Source organism: Chiloscyllium plagiosum, chromosome 9 (genome assembly GCF_004010195.1).
Source record: "Chiloscyllium plagiosum isolate BGI_BamShark_2017 chromosome 9, ASM401019v2, whole genome shotgun sequence".
Classification (NCBI taxonomy): Eukaryota; Metazoa; Chordata; class Chondrichthyes; order Orectolobiformes; family Hemiscylliidae; genus Chiloscyllium; species Chiloscyllium plagiosum.
Window position 1 is genome coordinate 82561552 of NC_057718.1, and position 23575 is coordinate 82585126.

The 23575-nt window shown below is 43.8% G+C and overlaps 1 protein-coding gene across 2 annotated transcripts in view; it reads left to right on the plus strand.

Annotated features, from left to right (window-relative positions):
- LOC122552990 (ribosome-binding protein 1-like) overlaps nt 1-23575 on the plus strand; it is a 133686-nt gene that overhangs the window by 63662 nt on the left and 46449 nt on the right. For both annotated transcript variants that reach the window (XM_043696342.1, XM_043696344.1), the window contains exons 3-8: nt 2848-3005; nt 6047-6169; nt 7452-7604; nt 14048-14166; nt 20100-20253; nt 22863-23013. In XM_043696342.1, coding sequence (XP_043552277.1) covers nt 2848-3005; nt 6047-6169; nt 7452-7604; nt 14048-14166; nt 20100-20253; nt 22863-23013 — 858 coding nt within the window. The remainder of the gene's footprint in view (nt 1-2847; nt 3006-6046; nt 6170-7451; nt 7605-14047; nt 14167-20099; nt 20254-22862; nt 23014-23575) is intronic.

Consider the following 23575-nt stretch of genomic DNA (forward strand, 5'->3'; position numbering starts at 1 on the left):
GCCAGAACTGATAGGTGACTTGAGTAAAAGCTGTGCTGAAGGACAAAAGTTTCCAATTCTCCCCGATTTGTCAGTATTTACTAACATTTGGCGTTCACCTATTGTTGCCACAAACCAGTTGTTTTGTATGAAAGGCGGTTGACGCAAAATAATAATTAGGAATACCTAACATTCTTTCTCTTGTATTGGTATGAGAAGATGATGTATGACACATGAGCATGGTATACCACAAGAACAGATCTTCTGACAGGACTAGCTACCAGCACAAACAGAGGTTGTGCAAGTATCCAAGAAGCTTAAAACAGTTGGCACATTTCTCCTGGATGGGGCGGTGTTTGCAGTGTGGGGAATCCCTCTCTTACATTTTGTTTAAACTTTTAAGCACCATTAAAGCTGTCAGTTGACAGCCTTTTAATTTAGATTTCCCAGGTAGCAACCGGGCCATCAGTTCCCAATTAAAAATTCTGAATGGAATCATTCTCCCACTTTCATCTGTTTGTGTGACAAGGAAAATGTAAACAAACATTGGGAATATGTTCTGATACCCCTAGCTTAATTTATTCTATGAAATTCCCTTCACCTGAATTGATCTACTCAGTTGAGTTTTGATCTGCTCTCCAGAGTGTAATAACAGTTCACAAAGAGCTTCCTTCATCCATTCTGTGAGACAGACCGATCTGCATTTTGATTCGGTTTTGGACTTGTTGCCTTATACGTAACAATGAGTGTCATATCCTGTGAGCATTGGCACGTCAATTGATTCAACATCAGCCGCGAGTTATGACTCCTCTGGTGTCATTGCTGTCTTGGGCTAATAGGAGATTGGGCTTGCAAGGCAGAACATCAGTCTGACAGCCAGGCAGCACAGGGGCACCAAGGAAACAGCTGCTTAATCAGAGACAGGGAGAGCAGAGCAGATCTTCTGGGGATATAATAACAAAAAAAATCCTAATTATTCTCATCCTGTTTATACAAGTCATTTCAGAAGTGTGCAATTTGGGAATTCTGCTTATCATAGATTTACAGCATGGAGAGAGGCTGTCTGACTCATTGTGCCTGTGCTGGCTCTTCAGAACAGCTATTCACATAGTCCCACCATCGGCTGTTTCCTGAGAGCTCTGCTGTATTTTTCCCTTTTCAAGTATCCATCCATTCCCCTTAGGGTGGTGTAAGCAGAATCAACCTTCCAATGTGACAGAGATTGAGTAAAAAGGAAAGGATCTCAGAATGTCCCATCAGTGAATAAGCACTTTTGAAGTGTAATGGCTGTTGTCATATTGGAGATATGGCTACTTGTGTACAGCAAGATCTCACAAGTGATTAGCTAACTTGTTACCAATTAAGCCACAGTTAACATTATAAAATATTCTATGCCTTAAATTGTAAGTACTCAGGTCCTGGACGTGTACAGGGCAGGTTTCAGAGCTCCAGTGTTTGTTACACCTTTGTGTGGGAAACATACCATTTGGTCTCAATGCCATGCCACAGCATGATGGATGCTCATCAGGTGTTTGTATAAAATCATGGTACAAACTTTTTGATTACACTCCTCTGAAGCACCTTGGGATGTTTGCCCGGTTAAAGATGCTATATAAATGCAAGCTATTGCTGTATCTGTGGGTAGTTCTTTGCAGTGCCAAGTTCTTTTCCACACGCTGCCAATTATGTTGCAGAGATTATATGTTGTGTGGCGCAGGCCCCGCTCCTGATTGCTGGTCTTTGCCTTATATTTAAATCAGCTTGGCATTGAAATATTGCCAGCACTGGGTGAAATGTAGGTCAGAGCTTTCATTCCTGAGACTGAATCCTACTGTGGTGGTGAAGTGTGGGTTGGGAACCCAGCAATACAAGCATTGGAGGCACTCAGCACTGTTTAGTAAATGGCAGCAGACTGGCTCCCCAAGTCTGGACGGCAAATTGAAGGCTATCCAGTACCGAAAGAACAGCAGCCTCCCAGGCAGCAGTGGGAACTGTGAAAGAATTCAGAGAGGCATGAAGGTGTCTCCAGTTCTGGTTGCTAGGTGTGTATGGTTAAGGAAATATGGTTAGGGCTATGGGGAGGGAAAGGGTTATTGAAATCTCTAGAAGTAATACACATTGTAGCAGATGCGACTGTTTATTAGTGTGTGACACCTTCTCTTTTGAATGGAGTCTCTGGCTCCTATGTCTACTAAGCCTACCACTAGGAGCCAGGTACCATCACGACTGGTACCCCATCTGTGATGGCATTGGGAGAGTGCCCTTGATTCTTCCCCACAGCTGGACATTGTCACATGTCATAGAAGTGGAACCATATCATACAGTCAGCCATGGACTTTCCTTTTGATTTTATCATTAATTGATTTGAAACATTTTGTGAAGGAGTGAAAGGTTATGTATAAACAAAAGTTTTTTTCTCTCTCTGGTCCAAATCAGAGTGGCCAATGTCGATGGCAGTGAATGGCTGTGTTCCAGTGGAGTTGAAGCTGATGTCTTCAGTGGATGCCCACACAGTGCTTGTCTCCATCAGAGTCTCTTAACCAATAATTTAGTTCATTCTCCCCAACACCGATCAACACAGGATCTGGGAGCTCCCTGATACTGTCCAGCTGTCTGCTTACAGCATGAACTCAGCGATCCATGGGGAAACCCATCACAGCCTGATCAAGCTACGAGAGCAGTATATATTCTTGCTTTAGCTGTGTCTGATTGTATGGAGGTGGAGTTGTAAAATCCATCATTTTGCAGCTCATTTGCAAGTAAGGCAGTGGAACATCTGTTGCTTACGATGTTAATGCTGAGATGTGTCAGTAATCAATTGGTGAGAGGTCAACTCATTAACAGTGGCTTGTTTTCCCACTTTCTCAGTCAATGTTCCTGCTGACTCCTTGGATGGCCCTCTCTACATTCCTTACAAAACCCTGCTTTCCACAGTGAGCAGCATGGATTTCAGCGAGGGAGAGGCCCAGCAGCTCATCGAGATCCTGATGGACAAGGCGGGCATTGTGCAGGACACCTGGCACACAGTAAGCTACCTGTTCGGTTTGTGCCAGGCATTGCATTCATTTGCTTTCTCACTGTTTTGGCAAGGAATCAGTAAAAATAAAGTTGCCTTTCACAACCACGGAACATCTCAAAGTGCTTCACAGTGCTCGTGATTCATTTAGTGTTAAAGTGTAAGCCACTCCCTTGACCAACTGCTCAAAGTCGTGTCAGTGACTTGGACGTGCCACGCTTATTGGCCCTGTTCCTGGCCTTACCAGGAGAAATATTCAAACTCGATTTTTCTCTCTCCAATAAGGGGAATCATTGGGCTTTCCAAACTACCGCCAGCCATTTCCAAGCAACCCCTGATGTATCAGTCTGGATCTGAGGCTGGTGCTAAATTCTTTCATTTAATTAGCCTGTTTAATAGATTCAGGGTAGAGGAATTTGGATGGAATTTGGTGTCAAACCCATTCCTAATATTGCGCAGAGTCGAAAAGTGTGGCGCTGGAAAAGCGCAGCAGGTCAGGCAGCATCTGAGGAGCAGGAGAGACGGCATTTTGAGTATAAGGTCTTCATCAGGACTGGGGAGGGGGGGTGAAGCTGGGAAGAAGGTAGGTGGGAAGGCGATAGGTGGATGCAGGTGGGAGGTAATAGTGATAGATTAGTGGGAAGGGCGGAATGGATACGTGGGAAGGAAGATGGACAGGCAAGAGGGCGGTGCCGATTTGGAGAGTTGGATCTGGGATGAGGTAAGGGGAGGGGAGATTTGTGAAACTAGTGAAGTCGATGTTGATGCAGTGTGATTGGAGACTTCCAAGGTGGAAGATGAGGCGTTCTTCCTCCAGTTAGTGGGTGGCTTGATTTGGCAGTGGAGGAAGCTCAGGACTTGCATGTCCTTGGGGAGTGTGAGGGGGAATTGAAGAGGTTGGCCACAGGGTAGTGAGGTTGTTTGGTGTATGTGTCCCAGAGATGTTCCCTGAACTGCTCCATGAGTTGGCATCCTGTCTCCTGTAGAGGAGACCACATGAAGAGAAACGAATACAGTAGATGAAATGGGTGGATGTGCAGGAAAATCTCCAGATTTGAAATGATCCTTTAGGGCCTTGGATGGAGGTGAGGGGGGTAGGTGTGGATGCAAGTTTTACATGGTTCAGGGAACATTTCTTGGACGCACGCACCAAGCAACCCCACTGCCCTGTGGCCAACCACTTCAACTGCCCCTCTCACCCCCCCAAGGACATGCAAGTCCTGGGCCGCCTCCACCGCCAAATCAAAACCACCCACCAACTGGAGGAAGAATGCCTCATCTTCTGCCTCAGGACCCTCCAACCACATGGCATCAATATCGACTTTACCAGTTTCCATAACTCCCCTCCCTCCCATCTCATCCCAGGTCTAACCATCCAACTTGGCACGCCCTCTTGGCCTGTCCATCTTCCTTCTCACCATCTGCTCTATCCTTCCTACCGACCTATCACATTCACTCCCACCCGCATCCACCTATCACCTTATCCACATTTACCTTATCCCCAGCCCCATCTCTACTCCCTTATTTGTCTCTCAGTGCCCTCCCCCCTTCATGTTCCTGATGAAGGGCTTATGCCTGAAACTTCAACTCTCCTGTATCCTTGGATGTTGCCTGACCTGCTGTGCTTTTCCAGCACCACACTTTTCAGCTCTGACTGTCCAGCATCTGCAGTCCTCACTATGTCCTAATATTGCACAGCTGGATTACAGTTCTACGTCACACCTCGTTACTTATGGGGGAGGTCGATAGTTCCTTTGGTTCCCCATTTTCCTGCTGTATCTGATTGATGGGTTTGGGAAGAGTGGGATTTGGTTGCCGCTTGTATTAATATTTCTCAATCCCTATGGGTGAAAATTGCAGTGTTTTGAAAATTGGTTGCCCTGGCAACATTAGACTGCCTCAAATTATGGTGCATATCAAGCTGCATTCACACTCTGTATAACCCAGCACTGAGGGGTTTCCTTTGCGTTTTGCACCAGCTATTCCTTGAAATGTAGAAGTCACAGTAAAACTTCCAACTTGTTTGATTTTCCTGAAACGGATAGGAAATTGACATTGTGAATATTATAGTTTGTACTAAGGAGCACTGCATCATTGGAGGTATTGTCTCTCAGATGAAAAATTAAACTGAGGCCCCATTTGCCCTTTCTGGTGGATGAAAAGGTTCCAAGGCAAGTTATAGGAAGGATATTATCAAGCAGGAGGGGGTCCAGAAGAGATTTGCCAGGATGTTGCTGGGTATGCAAGGTTTGATTTATAAAGATAGGCTGGGATCGTTTTTTCACTGGAGCGTAGGAGGTTGAGAGGTGACCTGATAGAAGTTTATCAAATAATGAGAGGTATAGATAGAGTTAATGGTAGTTGCCTTTTCCCTGAGATGGGGAATTTTCAAGACTAGGGGCCACATTTTTAAGGTGAGAGGAGAGAGATTTTAAAAAAGACATGAGGCGAATTGTTTACACAGAGGGTTGTTTGTGCGTGGGGTGGATTTCCTGAAGAAGTATGGATGCAGGTACAATTACAACATTTAAAAGACAATTGGATAAACCCATGAATAGGGAAAGTTTGGAGGGATATGGGCCAGGAGCAGGCAGGTGGGACTAATTTGATTTGGGATTATGTTCAGCTTAGACTGAAGGGTCTGCTTCCTTCTCTATGGCTCTGTGACTCCATGAGAAGTTCTTCCAGTTATCGTGTTCAATCTTCAGCCCTGAATCAACAATCATGAAGCAGATTGTCAGTCTACTATTGCGTTTCTATTTGTGAGACTTTGCTGTGTGCAAATTGGTTGTCACATGTCCTACACTATAACCGTGACTACTCATCAATTAATTAATTCCAAAAAAAATCTGTTTGGCACTTAGGGACATCTTGGAGTTATGAAGCTGCAGTATACTTACAAGTTTCTTTTTACCATTGAGTCCAATTTGTTTTATTACCCCTTCTCATGTTGGTTGGGATAAGAAGGGCAATATTTAAGAATTTAATGCACGCTATGTTTGTATTATTTTTTCTTTCTTATCCATTCTGATTACTTTTTGTGACTTATAGGCTACTCAAAAAGGAGACCCAGTAACAGCTCTGAAACGCCAACTGGACGAGAAAGAGAAACAGCTTGTAGCAGAGCAAGAGGATTCCAGTGCAGCCAAAAGCAAGCTCCGGGAAGTCAACAAGGTATAGTTTGTCACATAGCGTGGATTCAGGAAGAATTCAGCAGCATTTGTGGAGGTAGTTAACATCTTGAGTCCAGTGTCACTCTTCAGAATTAAGGGCGAATGGCAGGTTTGGTGCTGATGAAAAAAGAGGGAAGAGACAGTTGGAGCAAAAGGTAAGCTCAGGAAAGGTGGGAGATTAGAATCAAAGGTGCTGTGGAGCAAAAGGCAAGTGGAATAGTGATGATTATACAGAATACGCAAAGCATTGGTCCAAAGCAGGTGTTAGTAGCAGAATAAAGGTAACTCTGACTGAAAGCAAAAGCATGAAAGCAAGATACAGGCATTATGGGGAGGGGATGATATCAAAGTAGAGACCAGAGTTTGTGGTCTTAAATTGCTGAACTAAGTGTTAAGCCCAAAGGCTTGTAAGGTGCCTAATCAGAAAATGAGGTCCTGATCCTCCAGATTGTGTTGGGTTTTCCTGGATTACTGCAGCAGGACTAGCACAGCAATGTGAGCAATGAGAGTAAGAAGGTGCATTGAAATGGCAAGCGACAGCAAGGTTGAGTGATGCTTCTGGACTGTTGGTGTTTCACAAAGCAGTCACTTGGTCGGCATCTGGTCTCCCCAAAGTAGAGATTGCATAGGACGATGCCCTGGGAGGAGGATGGGCATTGGAAGTGATAGAGGAGTGGACCAAGGTGTTGAGGAGGGAATGGTACATTCAGAATACTGATAATGGAGCTCGGGCTACAGATGTATTTGGTGGTGACATCATATTGGAGGTTACAGGAAAGGCAGAAGATAATCTATTGACTAGAGAGGCTGAGAAGTGAGGAGAAAGGGAACCCGGTTATCCTGGGAGGGAGGTGAAAGGATGAATGTAGAAGTGCAAGCAGTGGGTTTTGTCAGATGTGGTTTCGATGGGGGTACACTTGAAGAAAAAGGAAGAATCGTTGGGAGTCTGTTTAGAAGGTAACATCATTGGAATAGATACAACAGAGGTGAAGAAACTGGGAGAATGGTGTGGGGTCCTTACAGGAAGCCAGGTGTAAGAAAGTGTAGTCTGCATTAATGTTATAATACAATGTAAAAATAATGTAAAACTGTTGTTATTATTCCCATTTGGTGTGGGAATAATGAATGTAGGTAGACATCTTTCCCCCTAAATGGAAGAGGGGAAAAGGAGGGGAAAGAATCAGAGATGAACACCTGTAGGTGAGAGAAGAAAGAGGAAGGTAGAAACGGTCCATTTTACTTACCTTTTAATATATCTGTTTTTAAATTGTTGTAACTTTCAGGAACTTGCAGCTGAAAAAACCAAAGCTTCAGCCAATGAAACAAAGCTAAAGGAGCAGCTGACGATGCGGGAGGAGGAGCTAAATGCGATGCAGACCCGTATGCAGGCCAGTTACCAGGACCACGTGGCTGAGACACAGCAACTGCAGGCTAAGGTCACTAGTTATCTATCACTCCCTAAACCAGTTAATGCTCTAACACATCTGAGATACCAATTCACCATTGTGTGCCTGAATGTCCTATATTAAGGCAAGATTGGCCCTTTTTCAACATTCTCCAGGAAACCATAGAGGAAGGGGCAAGGCAGAGAGTGCCAATAGCCATTGGCATTGGCTACTATTTTGTTTTCTCTCACTGTTGGATCATGGAGTGTTTATGTTGTGGACCAGAGCTGAAAGGGACCAATATCCCTTTTAAATGGTCAATGAAACGTTTTCCCAGACCCATCCTCTTAGACAATCCCTTGGAGCCATGAGTGGTAACATGGCAGAGAAACCACTCTCAAGGGCAGTGAGAGGAGGCACAGAAATGTGGATGCACGTGTGAAATATAAGAGGAAGTGTTAAAATCCAAGACATGGTTTTAGTACAGATCCATATTGAACAGTTCATCTTCTTGTAAATGTGAACTTGTAGGTTAAATAGTTAACGTAAAGCAGAGTTGGGCTTGTATAGGCTAGAGAAAGGAGCTTTATTGCTTGAGCACATTATTTGGTGTAATCTGTTTTAAAATGAAGATATTGGATTAGCGATTTTTGAGAAGATTTGTAGCTCAGGTTGATGATAAGTATGTAAGTTGGCTCACTGAGCTTGAAGGTTTGTTTTCAGATGGTTCATCACCATACTAGGTAACATCATCAGTGAAAGTCTCTGGTAAAGTGCTGGCGGTATGTCCTGCCTCTCTATTTATAGGTCTTGGTTTCTTAAGATGTGTGATGTCATTTCCGGTTCTTTTTCTCAAGGGAAGGTAGGTTGGGTCCAAATTGATGTTTTATTGAATGCCTCATTCTGCTCCCACTAGCTTTTTAACCTATGGAAAGGGGAAGCTGAGCAGCTTTATTTGAGCAAGCCAGTGTCAGGCAAGGTGTTGGCAGGGGTAAGCCTTCTTTGTGGATCTTATGAACTCCCATGAGGCAGCGTTGAACCAAGCTTTAACTGGGCTCCTTGACATATTAGGAATGCCTGTAGTTCCAACAGTGGCCACTGCTCCTGGCTGGCACTGCTGGGACAAAACATTTGTTGGTCATCCGATTGGCTAGAAATCTCTTGAAGGAGAAAGTGAGGACTGCAGATGCTGGAGATCAGAGCTGAAAATGTGTTGCTGGAAAAGCGCAGCAGGTCAGGCAGCATCCAAGGAGCAGGAGAATCATTCCTGAAGAAGGGCTTATGCCTGAAACGTCGATTCTCCTGCTCCTTGGATGCTGCCTGACCTGCTGCGCTTTTCCAGCAACACATTTTCAGCTCTGCTCGCCAGCATCTGCAGTCCTCACTTTCTCTTAGATATATATCATAAAAGCAAAATATTGCAGATGCTGGCAGTCTGAAATAAAAACAGAAAACTGAGGAGGGCCAAGTTGTGGGGTATGACCTGTCTTTGTAATATAACCTTTTCTGCACCGGTACCGTTCTGATGAATCTGTACTGCACGCCCTCCAAGAGCCTCCTATGATGAGGTGTCAAGAAGGAATCACAGTGTTGCAAATAGTGTATTACCAGAACTGCATATAATCTTTTCTATAAGGCACTTTCCGAGAGGTTCCCCTTAAGCCAGCTCTGGTCATGTTTCCAGAGAGCAGCAATAAAGAGAATGGGCAGGGCCATCTATTCAGACACTTGGTCTGGGGAAGCATGCACCAATAGTGGAGATTGGGGAAAAAAAAAACAGATGTCTGAGCTATGCCCCACCCCCCAACCTAATAATATCATTAATTTCTTTCCTCCCTTCTCCTTCCATTCTTAACCCTATTTGTTGGTCCTTTATTCTCCCACTCTCCTCCCCCCACACCATGGGTTTTTGCCTCCCTCAGAATCCCTTTCAGCTGGGCCACAGGTAAAGCTAGCATCGCCTCCTTCGTGACTACCACTGGTACTCTGTGCTCAGTCGACCATGAGGGACAACTCTTGCGAGGCGAGACAAATCTATGGCCGGGCTTTTTGTTCCAAAGGGTAAGATGCGCCTGCAAGTCAGCTCTTGAACGAACCGGTCGAGAACAATGATGAGAAAGAGCAACAGCATTGCTCTTATACTTGGCCATGTAACCATTGGGGTTGTGAAGGCAACATCTTAACAAGAACTTACCCTTATATAATGACTTCAATGTAATAAAACATTCCAAGGTAACTCAAGTCAGCGTTATCTGCAGGGATTGGCGGTGAGGCCTCATCTATTTAAAATCTATATTAATGACTCTGATGAACAGACTGGGTTGTTGCCCGATTTGATGGTGATACCAAGATAGGTAGGAACGCATGTTATGGTCGACAGAAGCAGTCTGTGAAAAGATATAGATCAGTTAAGTGAGTGGACTAAATTTAGTATCTAGTGTTTTGTGATTAAAATTTGAAATTGTCTATTTTAGTAGGAAAATTTAAAAAGCGGAATATTATGTAATTGGAGAGAGGCTCCAGAACATTGCATACAACCATAAGACATATGGAACATAATAGGTCATTCAGTTAATCAAATCTATTGTGCTATTCAGTGATATCATAGTTGATCTGTAATCCTCAGCTCCACTTCTCTGCCTTTTTCAGAAAACCCTTGATCCCAGTACTGTTTAAAAATCTGTCTATCCCAGCCTTGAGTATACTTAACAGCCCGGCTTGTATAGCCCTCAGCAATAAAGAATCCAACAGATTCACTACTCTTTGAGAGAGAAATTCCTCCTCATGTCTGTCTTGAATGTGTAACTCTTTATTCTGGAATTATGCTGTCTGGTCCTGAATTATGCTCCTAAACTCCAATGACTACACGCCTGACTGGCTCAATCTTTCCTCATGAGATAGTCCCTCCATATCCAGGATCAGCCTAGTGAATGATCTCTGGACGGCCTTCAACACCAGTATAGCCATTCTTAGATAAAGGATCCCAAACTGTTCATGGTGTTCCAGCTATAGGCTGACTCGTGCCTTGTGTAGTTTGAACAAGACTTCAAACTTTTTATACTCCATTCCTTTTGAAATAAAGAACAGCATTCCATTTGCCTTCCTGAGTATTGCACTTGAAAGCTGACATTTTGTGATTGATGCACAAGGGCTCCAAAATCCCTCAATGCTGTAGCTTTCTGCTGCCTTTCTCTATTAAATAGTAATCAACACCTCTATTCTTCCTGTCAAAATGCACAACCTTATATTTCCCCATATTATATTCCTAATGTCAAATTTTAGCCTACTCACTGAAGCGGTCTAATCCCTCCCTCAGCAGACTCTTTCAGTCATCCTCACTGCTTGCCTTCCTATCTGCTTTTTCCCGACTGGAGTGCATTTGTTTTCCTCATCCAAGGAAATTTTACTTAATTGGAAAGAATTATGACCCAGCACTAATACCTGTACACATCACTAGTTACAGGTTGCCATCCTAAAAACACCCCTCCCCCCTTCGCCCACTCTCTGTCTTCTGTTAGTTAGTCAATCCTCAATCCATGCTAATATACTACCCCCAACACCATGGACAGTTTTCTTATTAAGCAGCCTAAAGTGAACCTTATCAAATGCCTTCTGAAATCCAAGTATTTTGCATCCATTGAATTCCCTTTATCTGTCCTGTTTGTTACCTCCTCAAAGAGTTCTGGTAAGTTTGTCAGGCATGATTTCCCCTTCATGAAGCCATGCTGACTCTGCCTGACCATATTGTGTATTTCAAAATGCTCTACTATAACATCCTTTATAACAGGCTCCAACATTTTTCCAGTAATAGATGATAAGCTATCTGGCCTGTTCTTTTTGTCTCCTTCCCTTTTTAAATAAAGATATTATATTGGTAGTCTAGGACTTTTCCTGAATCTAAGGGTATGTAGAAGATAACCAGCAGTGCTTCCACTATCACTGTAGCCACTTCTTTTCATGTCCTGGGATGCATCCCATCAGGTTCAGGGGACTTATCGGTCGTTAGCCCCATTTATCAGTTTTTCACCAGTGATAGTTATTGTGTTTATTTCCTCTGCTCCATGATTATTTCTGCAGTCAGATGAGACGATTGTGGCAATTATACCAGGCTAGTAATCAGAAACCCAGGCTAATAATGCTTCTGGGAATGAATTCTAATCACACTATTACAGCTGGTGAGCTTAATTTATAAATCTGGAATATAAATCTAGTCTCTGTAATAGTGACAGTAAGAACAATCATTGTCTGTTATAAATAGAAAAAACAATCTGGATCACTGATGTCCTTAATATTACCACCTTTACCCAGACTGGTCTGTGTATAATTGTAAACTCTCAGTATTGTGGTTTGACTCTGAACTGCCCTCTGAAATGGCTGAGGAAGGGCAATTAGGGATGGGCACCAAATGCTGTCATTGCAAGCAATGCTCACATCACATGAAAGAACAAGGAAAAATAGTGCAGAGGAATCTTGATATTCTCATCCATGAACCATAAAATGTTAGGTAGATATGGTGAAAAAGTAGGAAGCAAAGACAATATAGTCCTTTATTGCAAAGGGGTTAGTTGTATAAAGATGGACAGGTTTTGCTGCCACTTTACAGGGTGTTGGAGACACTAGAGGTATAGTAGAGACAGCATATAGTTTTGGTATTCTTATACAATGAGGGATTGTACTGGAGATCGTCCAGGAAAGGGTTACTCGGTTGATTCCTGTAATGAAAGAGTGGCCTTATGAGGAAGGGTTGAGCAGGTTGGGTCTACACTCACTAGGCTTTAAATGAATGAGAGGCGATCCTTCTGAAACAAGTAATATTGATAGGGTCTTCACAGGGTAGATGCTGAGAGAACAGTTCCCCTCTAAATCGAAAACCTGGGGACAGTTTCAGAATAAATGCTCCTCCCTTTAAGATCAAAATGGGGTGGAGTTTCATCTTTCTGAGGGTAGCTAATGTTTGGAAGTCTCTACCCAGAAATCAATGCAGGTTTGGTCACTAAAAACATTCAAGGCTGGGTTGGACAAATTTCTAATCTATAAGGATCTAGACACATTGTAGGGACAGGCAAGCAGGTGGAGTTAAAATTGGGCCAGCCGTAATCTTATTGAATGAAGGAGCAGGCTTGAAATATCAAATGTCGCTGTCATGCAACTTCTTTATATTCTTTTTATCAAAACAAAATTGACACTGAGTCATGGAACAGGATATAAGGACAGGCAACTAAATATTTGATCAAGGAGCTATGTTTGAAGAAACACCTTACAGAGTGAGAGAAATTTTGATATGATTTATTATTGTTACATGTATCGAGGTATAGTAGAAGATTTTGTTTTGCATGCAGTGCCAACAGATCATACCGTACAAAAACCATAGAGTAATGGAACAGCACAATGTTACAGCCGCAGAGAAGGTGCACAGAAAGCGAGATCAACATTAAATTTAAAATATGAGAGCTTCATTCAGATATTTAATACCAGCGGGGAGGAAACTGTTTTTGAATCTGTTTGTATGTGTTTACGAACTTTTATATCTTCCGGCGGATGAAGAAGGGTGGAAGAGAGTCTAACCATGGTGGGAGGGGTCTTTGATTATGTTTGTTGCTTTCTCAAGGCAGCAGGAAGTATAGATGAAGTGAATGAATGGATGGAAGGCTGGTTTGCATGATGGACTAGGCTGTGTTCATGAATCTCTATAGTTTTTTGCATTCTTGGGAAGACCAGTTGCAAAACCATGCTGAGATGCATCCAGGTAGAATGCTTTCTATGGTGCATCTGTAAACATTGCTCAGGATCCTTGTGGACATGCTGAATTTTCTAATGGAGAGGATTTGAGAGCTTAGTATTTAGGCAGCTGAAGGCCCAGGCCATTAATGATACAGTGACGAAAATCAAGTGATATGCAACAGGCCACGATTATGGGAGTATAGAGATCTCTTCGAGTTGCAGTGTTGGATAAGGTATCCGAGTTAGACAAAGGGAAAAACAATGTGAAAAAAGTGAGGATCTCAAACTTTAAATATTGTAAACCTGGTGACCAGTCTGGTTCCTGCTGTGCAGTATAGTGCAAGTGCAGTGAGTATTTAAAAATCAAAGTAACTGTGGATGCTGTAAATCAGAGACAAAAATAGAAATTGCTGGAGAAGCTCAGCAGATCTGGCAGCATCCCTGCAGAGAAATCAGAGTTAACATTTCAGGCAGAGTGAAAACTCTGATTTGTCTCCACAGATGCTGCCAGACCTGCTGAGCTTCTCCAACAATTTCTGTTTTTGCAAAGAGTATTTGCTGGTTTTTAACTTTTGACTTTTCATCGGTGCCAACTGCTATTCAAATATGTTTGCCATAAGGATTATCTTACTTCACACTTGTTTGGAAAATTTAAAAGCTGAGACAACATCTTGGTCAGTGTGCATGGCGGTTTGAAAACTACCTCTGGTGAGCACAGGTTTTGTTTCTCTCTAAGCAGCTTCCCAATATTGAATACAATATTTCCATTCCAGATCCGAGGGCTCCAAGAACAGCTGGAGAATGGACCAACAGCCCAGATAGCCCGGCTCCAACAGGAGAACTCCATTTTAAGGGATGCCCTCAACCAGGCCACTAGCCAGACTGAAAGCAAGTAAGAAAGTTTATAGTTTCAATAACAGCCTCAATTTTATAATTCCAAAGAAGATTCACAATCATAGAATTTACCAGCTGCTGAGCTCACAGGCAGGACTGGTACTGGTTATTGATTTGGAACAGATGTAATTCAGATCCAGTAATGTTGCAAATTTACAGAATATATTTGGAGGGTCCAGAGCAGAGTGAACAAAAGCCATCTGTGGATTGACAGTGGAGGGGATTCTAGACATAGAAAGTTTTAATCTGCTTAGAAATATGAGGTTGATATCTGTGAAAGTGACCCAGGAGCTGCTGAATTGTCATAAAAAGCCAAATGGTTTGCATGTCTATAAGGGAAGAAAACCAGTTCTTATGATCCATGACTTAAATCTCACACTAACCTGTTTTGTGTTAACCCTTTGATGTGGCTTGGCAAGGTGTTCAAACTCTTCCTCAAGTCAACTAGATAGAGTAATAAATGCCAGCATTGCCCAATGAGAAAATGAGGTACTGAGAATGAAAACATTTTTTTCAAAAATCCTTGACAGTAGTGTGTGTGTGATAACATTGGAAAACATGACAGCTTGCTTGGGCTTTCAATCTCAACGACCTGACATTTATATATGTTTGAGTATACAAGGACAGGGCCATCTTCCCAAGAAAGGATTGGGCTAAGTGAGGCATCCAATCTAATTTGAGTCTAATTTTAGTCCCAATTAGCTTCAATAAAATGAGTTGTATTCAGGGCTCCTAGCACATCTGTGTGTATGTGAGTAATTGTTGGTATGTTGGTAACTAAACATTGGGAAACTGAGCCCCTTGTTCTTGAGCGTGCTGTAAATGGCATTCCATGCCTTCGGATTTCATCTCTTTCCCTGGCAACTGTGAAATTGAACCAAATTGTCACCAACCTTGGTGTCATATTTGACCGCAAGGTGAGCATCTGACCACATATTTGTGCCATCACTAAAATGTCCATTTCCATCTCTATAAAATCACCTGCTTTAGCTCATCTATGCTAATCTAATTCTAGGCAAAAGTGAGGACTGCAGATGCTGGAAACCAGAGTTTAGATCAAAGTGGTGCTGGAAAAGCACAGCAGATCAGGCAGCATCCAAGGAGCAGGGAAATCGACATTTCGAGCAAAAGCCCTTCATCAGGAATCCTGTTTAACTGCCTAGGTCCTAAGTAATGGAATTATCTCAATAAATCTTTCTTTCTTTAAAACCCTGTTCTATGACCAAGCTTTTGAATATTTGTCATTATATTACTTTATTTGGCTCAGTGTCCAATTTTGTTTTATTAGGCTGTGTGAGGTGCCTCACAACATTTTATTGCTTTGCAAACACTGAGTGTTGTTTTTATCCATGTGTGACCGTGTCTATTTGCTCTGGTCTGTGTTGGTATATGCAAGTAGCTCTGAGTGCTGGGGCTATATGTCTGTGGGTCAACATATCTATTCCATCATGGCTTTGATATGCACGGCCTATGCACTAGATCTTCTTACTTTATGGTAGAATTTAAAGTCGAAGATGGGGTTGATGCCCACTCATTGGAGAGCCACAAGAGCCTGCATTGCCTATTTTTGGGAAGTTCTGCTGAACTAAGTATTAATCGGGCAGTTATCTGTGTGGCAACAGGCCAAGGGCCATGGGAGATTAACTCCTATCCTCCCTGACAACCCATTGGAGGCTGTTTACTGTACATTGCTCGGCAGCATCACCGTGACAATGTCTGCTGTGGATAATGAGCCAATCCGAGACCCAGCGTCAGCTGGGAGCTTGCAGGGTCACGTGGTGGTGGTTGCGGGGAGGAAATGGAAGAGGAGTCAGCAGTGAAAGACACTTTATGGATGCCCTCCTTCCCAATGCCAGGTCTCTCAATCAGGTACTGAGTCCACGTCAGAGAGTGACCCCCAACCCCCTCTCACTTCAAAGCCCACAGCAATTCACAGAGTTTGCCTTTGAGGCTTTCTGTATGGTGTTGCCCTTAACCACCACTTGTTCAGCTCCAGTTAAGATGGGATAAGGCGGTTAGTTAGGCATAACTGCCCACTCGAAAGCCTCAGTGAGGACTGGAGCAGGAATAACATCCCCAAGCTTCTCTCCACAAACATAATCAGGGCAGAGGTGGAAAGCTGATAGAATTAGCTCTACCCTTCTGCTCAGAAGATAGGAGAAAGAAAAGATGTGTAGGAAAGGTAAAGTTACAGTGATCGTAAGGGATTTCAATATGCAGATGGACTGGGAAAATCAAGTTGATAGTGGATTGCAAGAAAATAAATTTGTGAAATGTCTACAAGATGGTTTTTTGGCACAGCTTGTGGTGGAGCCCGCTAGGGAACAGGCAATACTGGATTTAGTGTTGTGCAATAAGACAGACTTGATAAAGGAGCTTAAGGTGAAGGAGCCCTGAGGAGGCAGTGATCATAAAATGATTGAATTTACTCTGCATTTTGACAGAGAGAAGATAGAATCAGAAATAATGGTATTACAGCTGTATAAAGACAACTACAGAGGCATGAGGGAGGAGCTGGGTAGCACTGATTGGGAGAGGAGCCTAGCAGCAAACACAGTGGAACAGCAATGGCAGGAGTTTCTGGGAGTAGTTCAGAAGACACAGCAGAGATTCATCCCGAGGAAAAATAAGCACAGTACTGGGAGGATGAGTCAACCGTGGCTGACTAGGGAAGTCAGGGATAGCATAAAAGCAAAAGAAAAAGTATATAACGTGGCAAAGGGCAGTGGGAAACCAGAAGATTAGGAAGCTTACAAAGGTCAACAGAGGGCATCAAAAAAAGAAATAATGAGGGAGAAGATTAAATATGAAGGTAAGATAACCAGCAATATGAAGGAAGACTGTCAGGTATCTAAAGGGCAAAAGTGAGGCAAAAGTGGACACTGGGCTGCTGGAAAATGACGCTGGAGAGATAGTAGTGGAGAACAAGGAAATGGCTGAGGAACTGAATAATTACTTCGCATCAGTCTTCATGGTGGAAAACATGAGTAATATCCCAAAAATTCAAGAGAGTGAGGGGGCAGACCTGAGTACAGACCTTAGCACTAAGGCAAAGGTGCTAAAAAAAAACTGAATGGCCTGAAGGCGGATAATTAACCTGGACAGATGGACTACACCCCACAGTTTGAAGGGAGATAGCTGAAGAGATAGTGGAGGCACTAGTGGTGATCTTTCAGGAATTACTAGAATCAGGGAGGGTCACAGAGGACTGGAAAATCGCTAACGTGACATCCCTGTTTAAAAAGAGAATAAGGCAGAAGATGGAAAATTACAGACCAATTAGCCTAACCTCGATTGTGGTTAAGATCCTGGAATCCATTGTGAAAAATGTGATTTCTGAATACTTGGGTGTGTGGTGAAATATGGATAAGTCAGCATGGTTTCATCGGGGGAAGGTCATGCCTGACAAAAGAAGTAACAAGCAGGTTAAACCAAGGAGAACCAATGGATGTTATCTACCAGGACTTCAAGAAGGCCTTTGACAAGGTACCGCACAGGACACTAGAGTACGATAAGGGCCCATGCAAGGTGCTAGCATGAATAGAAGCTTGACTGTCTGGCAGAAAGCAGAGAGTGGGGATAAATGTATCCTTCTCAAGATGGCAGCTGGTGACAAGTGGTGTTCTGCAAGGCTCAGTGTTGGGACCACAACTTTTCAGTTTATACATTAACGAACGAGATGAAGGAACTGAGGGCTTTCTAGCTACGTTTGCAGATGATACAAAGTTAGATAGAGGGACAGGGAGCATTGAGGAGGCAGGGAGGCTACAAAAGGATTTGGACAGGTTAGGAGAGTGGTGGACAAGCAGGAGGCTGGAAGAACACAACAAGTCAGGCTGCATCAGGAGGTGGAGAAGTCAATGTTTTGGGTGTAACCCTTCTTCAGGACTGGGGATGGGTGTAAGGGGTGCTGCAGATAAAGAGGGTGGCGGGAACAGGTTGGTGAAGTGGGGATAGGTGAAGACAGGCAGAGGGTACGACCTGATTGGTCAGTAGGAGGAATGAACCGGGTTGGTGAGGAGTGGAAGGGAGGAGGAAGGGCCCGGAAGGGAAGGAGGGTTATTTGAAATTGGAGAACATATTGTTGAGTTCTCCGGGCTATAGGCTGCCCAGGTAGAAGATGAGGTGGTGTTCCTCCAATTCGTGGCAATGGAGGAGGCCAAGGATGGTCATGTTGGAAAGGGAGTGGGAAGGGGAATTAAAATGGGCGGTGACTGGGAGGTCTGGTTAGCCCCTGTGGGCCCGGCTGAGATGCTCAGCAAACCATTCCCTAAGTTTACGTTTGGTCTCCCCGATGTAGAGAAGACCAGATTGGGAGCACCTGATGCAGTAAACTAGGTTGGAGGAGAGGCAGGTGAACCTCTGTCTCACCTGGAAGGACTGTTTGGGGTCCTGGATGGAAGTGAGGTGGGTGGTGTTCTGTTTCCTTTGCCAGTCCTTGGTTTGTGCCACCCTCCCCACTAACCCTCAGGTACCTTCCCCTGCAACTGGAAAAGATGCAGAACCTGCCGGTACATGGAGGCCAGGTCATTGAGTATATTTAAGAAGGAGACAGATAGTTTCTTGATTAACAGGCGGATCATGGGTTATGAGGAGAAAGCGGAAGCATGGGGTTGAGAAACCTATCAGCCATGATTGAATGGCAAAGCATTTTCGATGGACTGACTGGCCTAATTTCTGCTCCTGTGTCTTAATCAAATACCATCTTGCGCCAAAAAGGCTAAGGGATAGATGGTCAAATTCTGCCCTTGCTGTGCAGTTTGCAAGCAGAAGGTGAAAGCTTGTGCTGATCCTTGTAATTGGAAGTAAGGCAGATGGGGAACATAATCACACGTGATGGTAGAAATCAGGTCTTGATGGAAAGGTGGAAGCTTGCAGTTTAGTTCTTGGAACTTAAAGATGGATCAAACTGAAGCCATTTTGCATGCATTTGAAGGTCATGCATGTTCATTAAGACACCAGAATTATGTTCCCCTTTCCAACAAAGTTCTCTTCAAGCAAGCGACATGTCCCTCTGACTCCTGACAGCATGTCAGCGGCGTGGAGCAGGTGAGGCATTGAATTTGCTGGACTTCAAAGCAAATAGCCGTTGAGAGTGTTTGTTTCTGTCATACCGTGATTGACTTCGGCTGGCAGCTGCACTGAGGAAGACCAGTGGAGGGAGACTGGTGCGTAATGGGAACAGGCTGATCAGGGAAAACAGGCTGATGAGGGCAAGGGAAACAAGTAGATTCGGGAAGTGATTGAAAAGGTTCAAATGTTTTAGCCCTATGAGAACCTGAGTGATGCTCTTGACTTGTAGAAAATGCATTGCCTTTAAATTTGGTGCCAAGACTTTCTACTCCATGAGGTCATGACGAGGCGTTGTTTCGAGTTTCTGCCTGGTCCTGCCAGAAGATTCACCATGCACATCATACAATACATATCGAATAAGCTAAGAAGGGCATTAATCGTGGAAGGACAGCCAACCTGCCCCTGAGCAGAGGTGATACTTCCATAGACTGTGCAATGGAAGATTCTGCCTAGAGTTTCAATAGAGGGTGTTGAAGTGGGATGACTGCTTTTGTTGATGAATGTGTATGGTGTGTGAAACAGAGAGGAGAGGCTGTTTGTCTTAGTAACTAGCAAAGAGTTCTGCATAACAGCAGAAATGTCATGCTGTGTCAGTGTTCAGACTCTGGTTTCCTAGATTATCTCCAAATGTCAGGGGATACAGTCCAAACTAAGGGCGGGGGAAGAAGGTCTGTGCAATTTAAAGATGTATACAACTGAAATGTTCAAAATGAAGGTTTGTAACACACAGCAGACAATTGGTTCCAGGAAAGCTTATGCTACTGATGCTATTGGCTTGCAGACCCTTGTTGAATGCATGTTGTTGCTAGCCTTTTGTTCTCTTTCTCTGGGATTGACTGTCGTCAACATTTGTTGTAGGCAGAACGCTGAACTGGCTAAATTGCGGCAGGAGTGTGCCAAACTCACCAAGGAGCTGAGCGAAAAGTCGGAGGCCCTCCAGCAGGATGAGCAGCAGAGGAAGGTTCTGGAGGGAAAAGTCAGCAAGTATGAGCAGCAGCTTACTGAGCTTCAGGTGAGCGAGAGCACGTTGTCCAATAGTTCTGTTTGTATGCTATACCATCTGTACCCCTCAGTGAACAGCTTGTGACTTTTCCTCACCATCTTTCTCGCTCCTTCTGATGACTTTTTTTTCCTGTGTTTCCAACCCAGCTGTCAATGGCTCAGTTATTGTGCTTTAGAGTTAGAAGATTGAGTTCCATTCCAGGACTGAGCGAGTGTATCACTACTGGGAGGTGCTGCCTTTCAGATGGGACTTTAAAGTGAGGCACCATCTGCCCTCATGGGAAAATGAAAGATCCTAAGACTTTATTTGAAGAAGAGCTGAGGAGTTATATGAATGTACAAATTAGGAGCAGGAGTAGGCCGTTTGGCCCAGAGCCTGCTCTGTCATTTTTTTTAAGATGATGGCTGACTTGACACTCATTTTAATTCTACATGCCTGCTGTACCCTGGTAACCTTTGACCTGCCTCCTCTTAACAAGAATCTGTCTACCTCTGCCTTAAAAATAATCAAAGTTTCTGAAGAAGAGTTCCAAAGAATCACGACCCTTTGAGAGAAAACATCCTCATCTGTCTTAAATAGTTGATGCCTCACTTCTTAAACAGTGGCCACGGTTCTAGATTTTCCTACAAGAGGAAATATCCTTTCCACATCCACCGTGTCAAACCCTTCAGGATCTTATATGTGGTCCGCAATGTGTATATTCTTAAAAAAATTCCTCTTAACCAAATGATTGGCTGATTATCATATTGCTGCTTTGGGTGCAACAGAGATTCCTCTCCCAAGTACTTCACTGACTACAAAACCCCTTTGGATGTGCTGTGGCCATGAAAATAACAAATGCAGTTGTGTTAACCGCCCCACCTCCATTTTGTTTTATTAACTTCCCAGGTCAACAAGATCACTTTTAGTATTTTAACCTCCACAACCACCTTGACATAGGCCAGGGAATTAAAGCTGTGACCAGCCGACTGGAGCTCAGATCACTATCTGAGCTACATCGGGCCATGCTTTGTAACTTTGAAAGGAATATTGCAGAACGTTGTTGCGGATGTTGAAACTGGTAACTCACTGTACATCTGTTGAGGACTGCGTGAAATGGAGAGGGGGATGAATATAAACTGAGGGAGGGCGTGAGAGAGAAAAAAAGAGAGAGAGGAGCACTGAAACTAGTGAGAGAGAAAAACACTCAGGTTAATGAAAAAATGAGAAATACAAACTGAGAGAGAGAGATAGAGAAATACAAACCTGGAATGATAAAAGAGGGGGAAACAAACTAGGGGTGGAATCTTCTGCTCTTAGAGGCATTAGGCCTGGAGGTAATTAGGTGGGATGGTGGTATCCCAGAACCTAGCTTCCTGCTTCCACATGAATTACATTCAGGGCAGAAAGGCCAAGGTTCCACTTTCCTACCCTGCTATTAATTGAGACCCTTAAGTGATCAGTTGATGATCAATTTGGTGCCTATTTGTGCCTGGGCCGCAATTACTTAAACTGGAGGCAGGAGTTTGTTCATCCGACTGGTAAACCAGTGCGGGCAGGCTGTGAGTCCGGAGTGTCCCTTGATCTGCAAGATCAAGGGAATGGACATAGTGCAGGAGGGTTGGCTGTTGAAACTGTCCTCCTGTACCACCCACTTTTCCCCATGAGCCCCAACCCCAGAAAACTCCCCTCCCCTTTGTGTGGCTGCCAGCTCTTGCTGGGCGGGATTTCTGTCTCTATCTCACTGCTGCCCTTATACTGGCTGGCTGGAGGAAGCTATGGTAGGCTTTGATCAGAAGAGACAGGGCAGGGGTCTCACCAGCCTTTCAGCAAGCATATAAGATATCCAATGAAAACGGATGGTGCCTTCCTAGGTTGAGATAGAGAGCACAACACAAACGTCGGGAGTGAGTAAAACACAAACTGAGGGAGATGGACATAAAAGCGGGAGATGAGGGTGAGAACACAAGAGAAAAATTAACCGGGGAGGATGAAAGAAAGAGAAATAGAGGAAGGAAAGAGAGGGAGAAACACAAACAAGATAGAGAAAATCACACTGGGTTAAGTAGAGAAGTGTAAGCTGACACAAGGGGGGAGTTCATCTCTGTCATGCTTTGGTGCTATTATGAGGCTCAGTGGCTTTTCCTGAGGACTGAACCATATTGGGCTCCAGTGATGGGACGTGGGAATCTTGAAGCTGAAGTAACTGTAGTTTTGGAATCACTCACTAGTTTTATACTTTATTGTATCTGAAAGTTATGTGATTAAGTGTCATGAACTGCCATATGATTAAACTGTCACATGACCATATCTCCAAGCGCATGTCACATCAAAATTGGCACAGGCTAGTGGAAACCTTTTCCCCTGAAATGTTGGAAAAACTGGGGTCAGCTGAACATTTCAAAACTGAAATTCCCAGATTTTTGTTGGATAAGAGGATGGGATATTAAGGAACATGGAGCCAAGGTGCATGCATGGGGCTCAGGTACAAATTAGCTATGGTATGATTGAGTAGTGGAACAGGATGAATGGTTTCCTGTTCTTTGGTCTTGCCTGCCTTCATCACTAGAGTATTGCTGCACCTCATGATTTGCTGAAATTATTGCCCTCAATATAGCTTTACACTGTCTGATTTACAGTCGAATCAGCAAGAAACAGAGAGGACGTTACAGAAACGACTTGATGATGTTAGTGAGGAGCTTCGAAAGTCCCAGAGTAACTATTCCAGTCTGCTGACAGATGCTGAGAAGATGAGAGGGGAGAAGCGCACTACACTCAGTACCTTAACCGGTGAGTCTGTAGGTCAGGTGAGTGTGAGGGTTAAACCTAGGATTAATATCTGTGTGTAAGTTAAGGCATTGTTCAATGTCCCCTCATCCCACCCACCATTTCATTAGCTGGGAAATTCCTAGCAGTTTTCCAAAGTGTGCAGTTCTGGGGAATGTCAAGCTCCAGAGTCTCTCAGTTTAAATCCATAATTCAATGGTGTCAAGAGGTTGAGATGTGTATGTAAGTTAGCTCGCTCAGCTTGAAGGTCTGTTTTCAGATGTTACGTCACCGCACTAGGTAATATCATCAGTGAGACTCTCCGGTGAAGTGCTGGTGGTATGTCCTCCCTCTCTATTTATGGGTCTTGGTTTCTCAGGGTGGGTGATATCATTTATTTTTAGATTAGATTACTTTACAGTGTGGAAACAGGCCCTTCGGCCCAACAAGTCCACACCGCCCCGCCAAAGCGCAAACCACCCATACCCCTACATTTACCCCTTACCTAACACTACGGGCAATTTAGCATGGCCAATTCACCTGACCTGCACATCTTTGGACTGTGGGAGGAAACCGGAGCACCCGG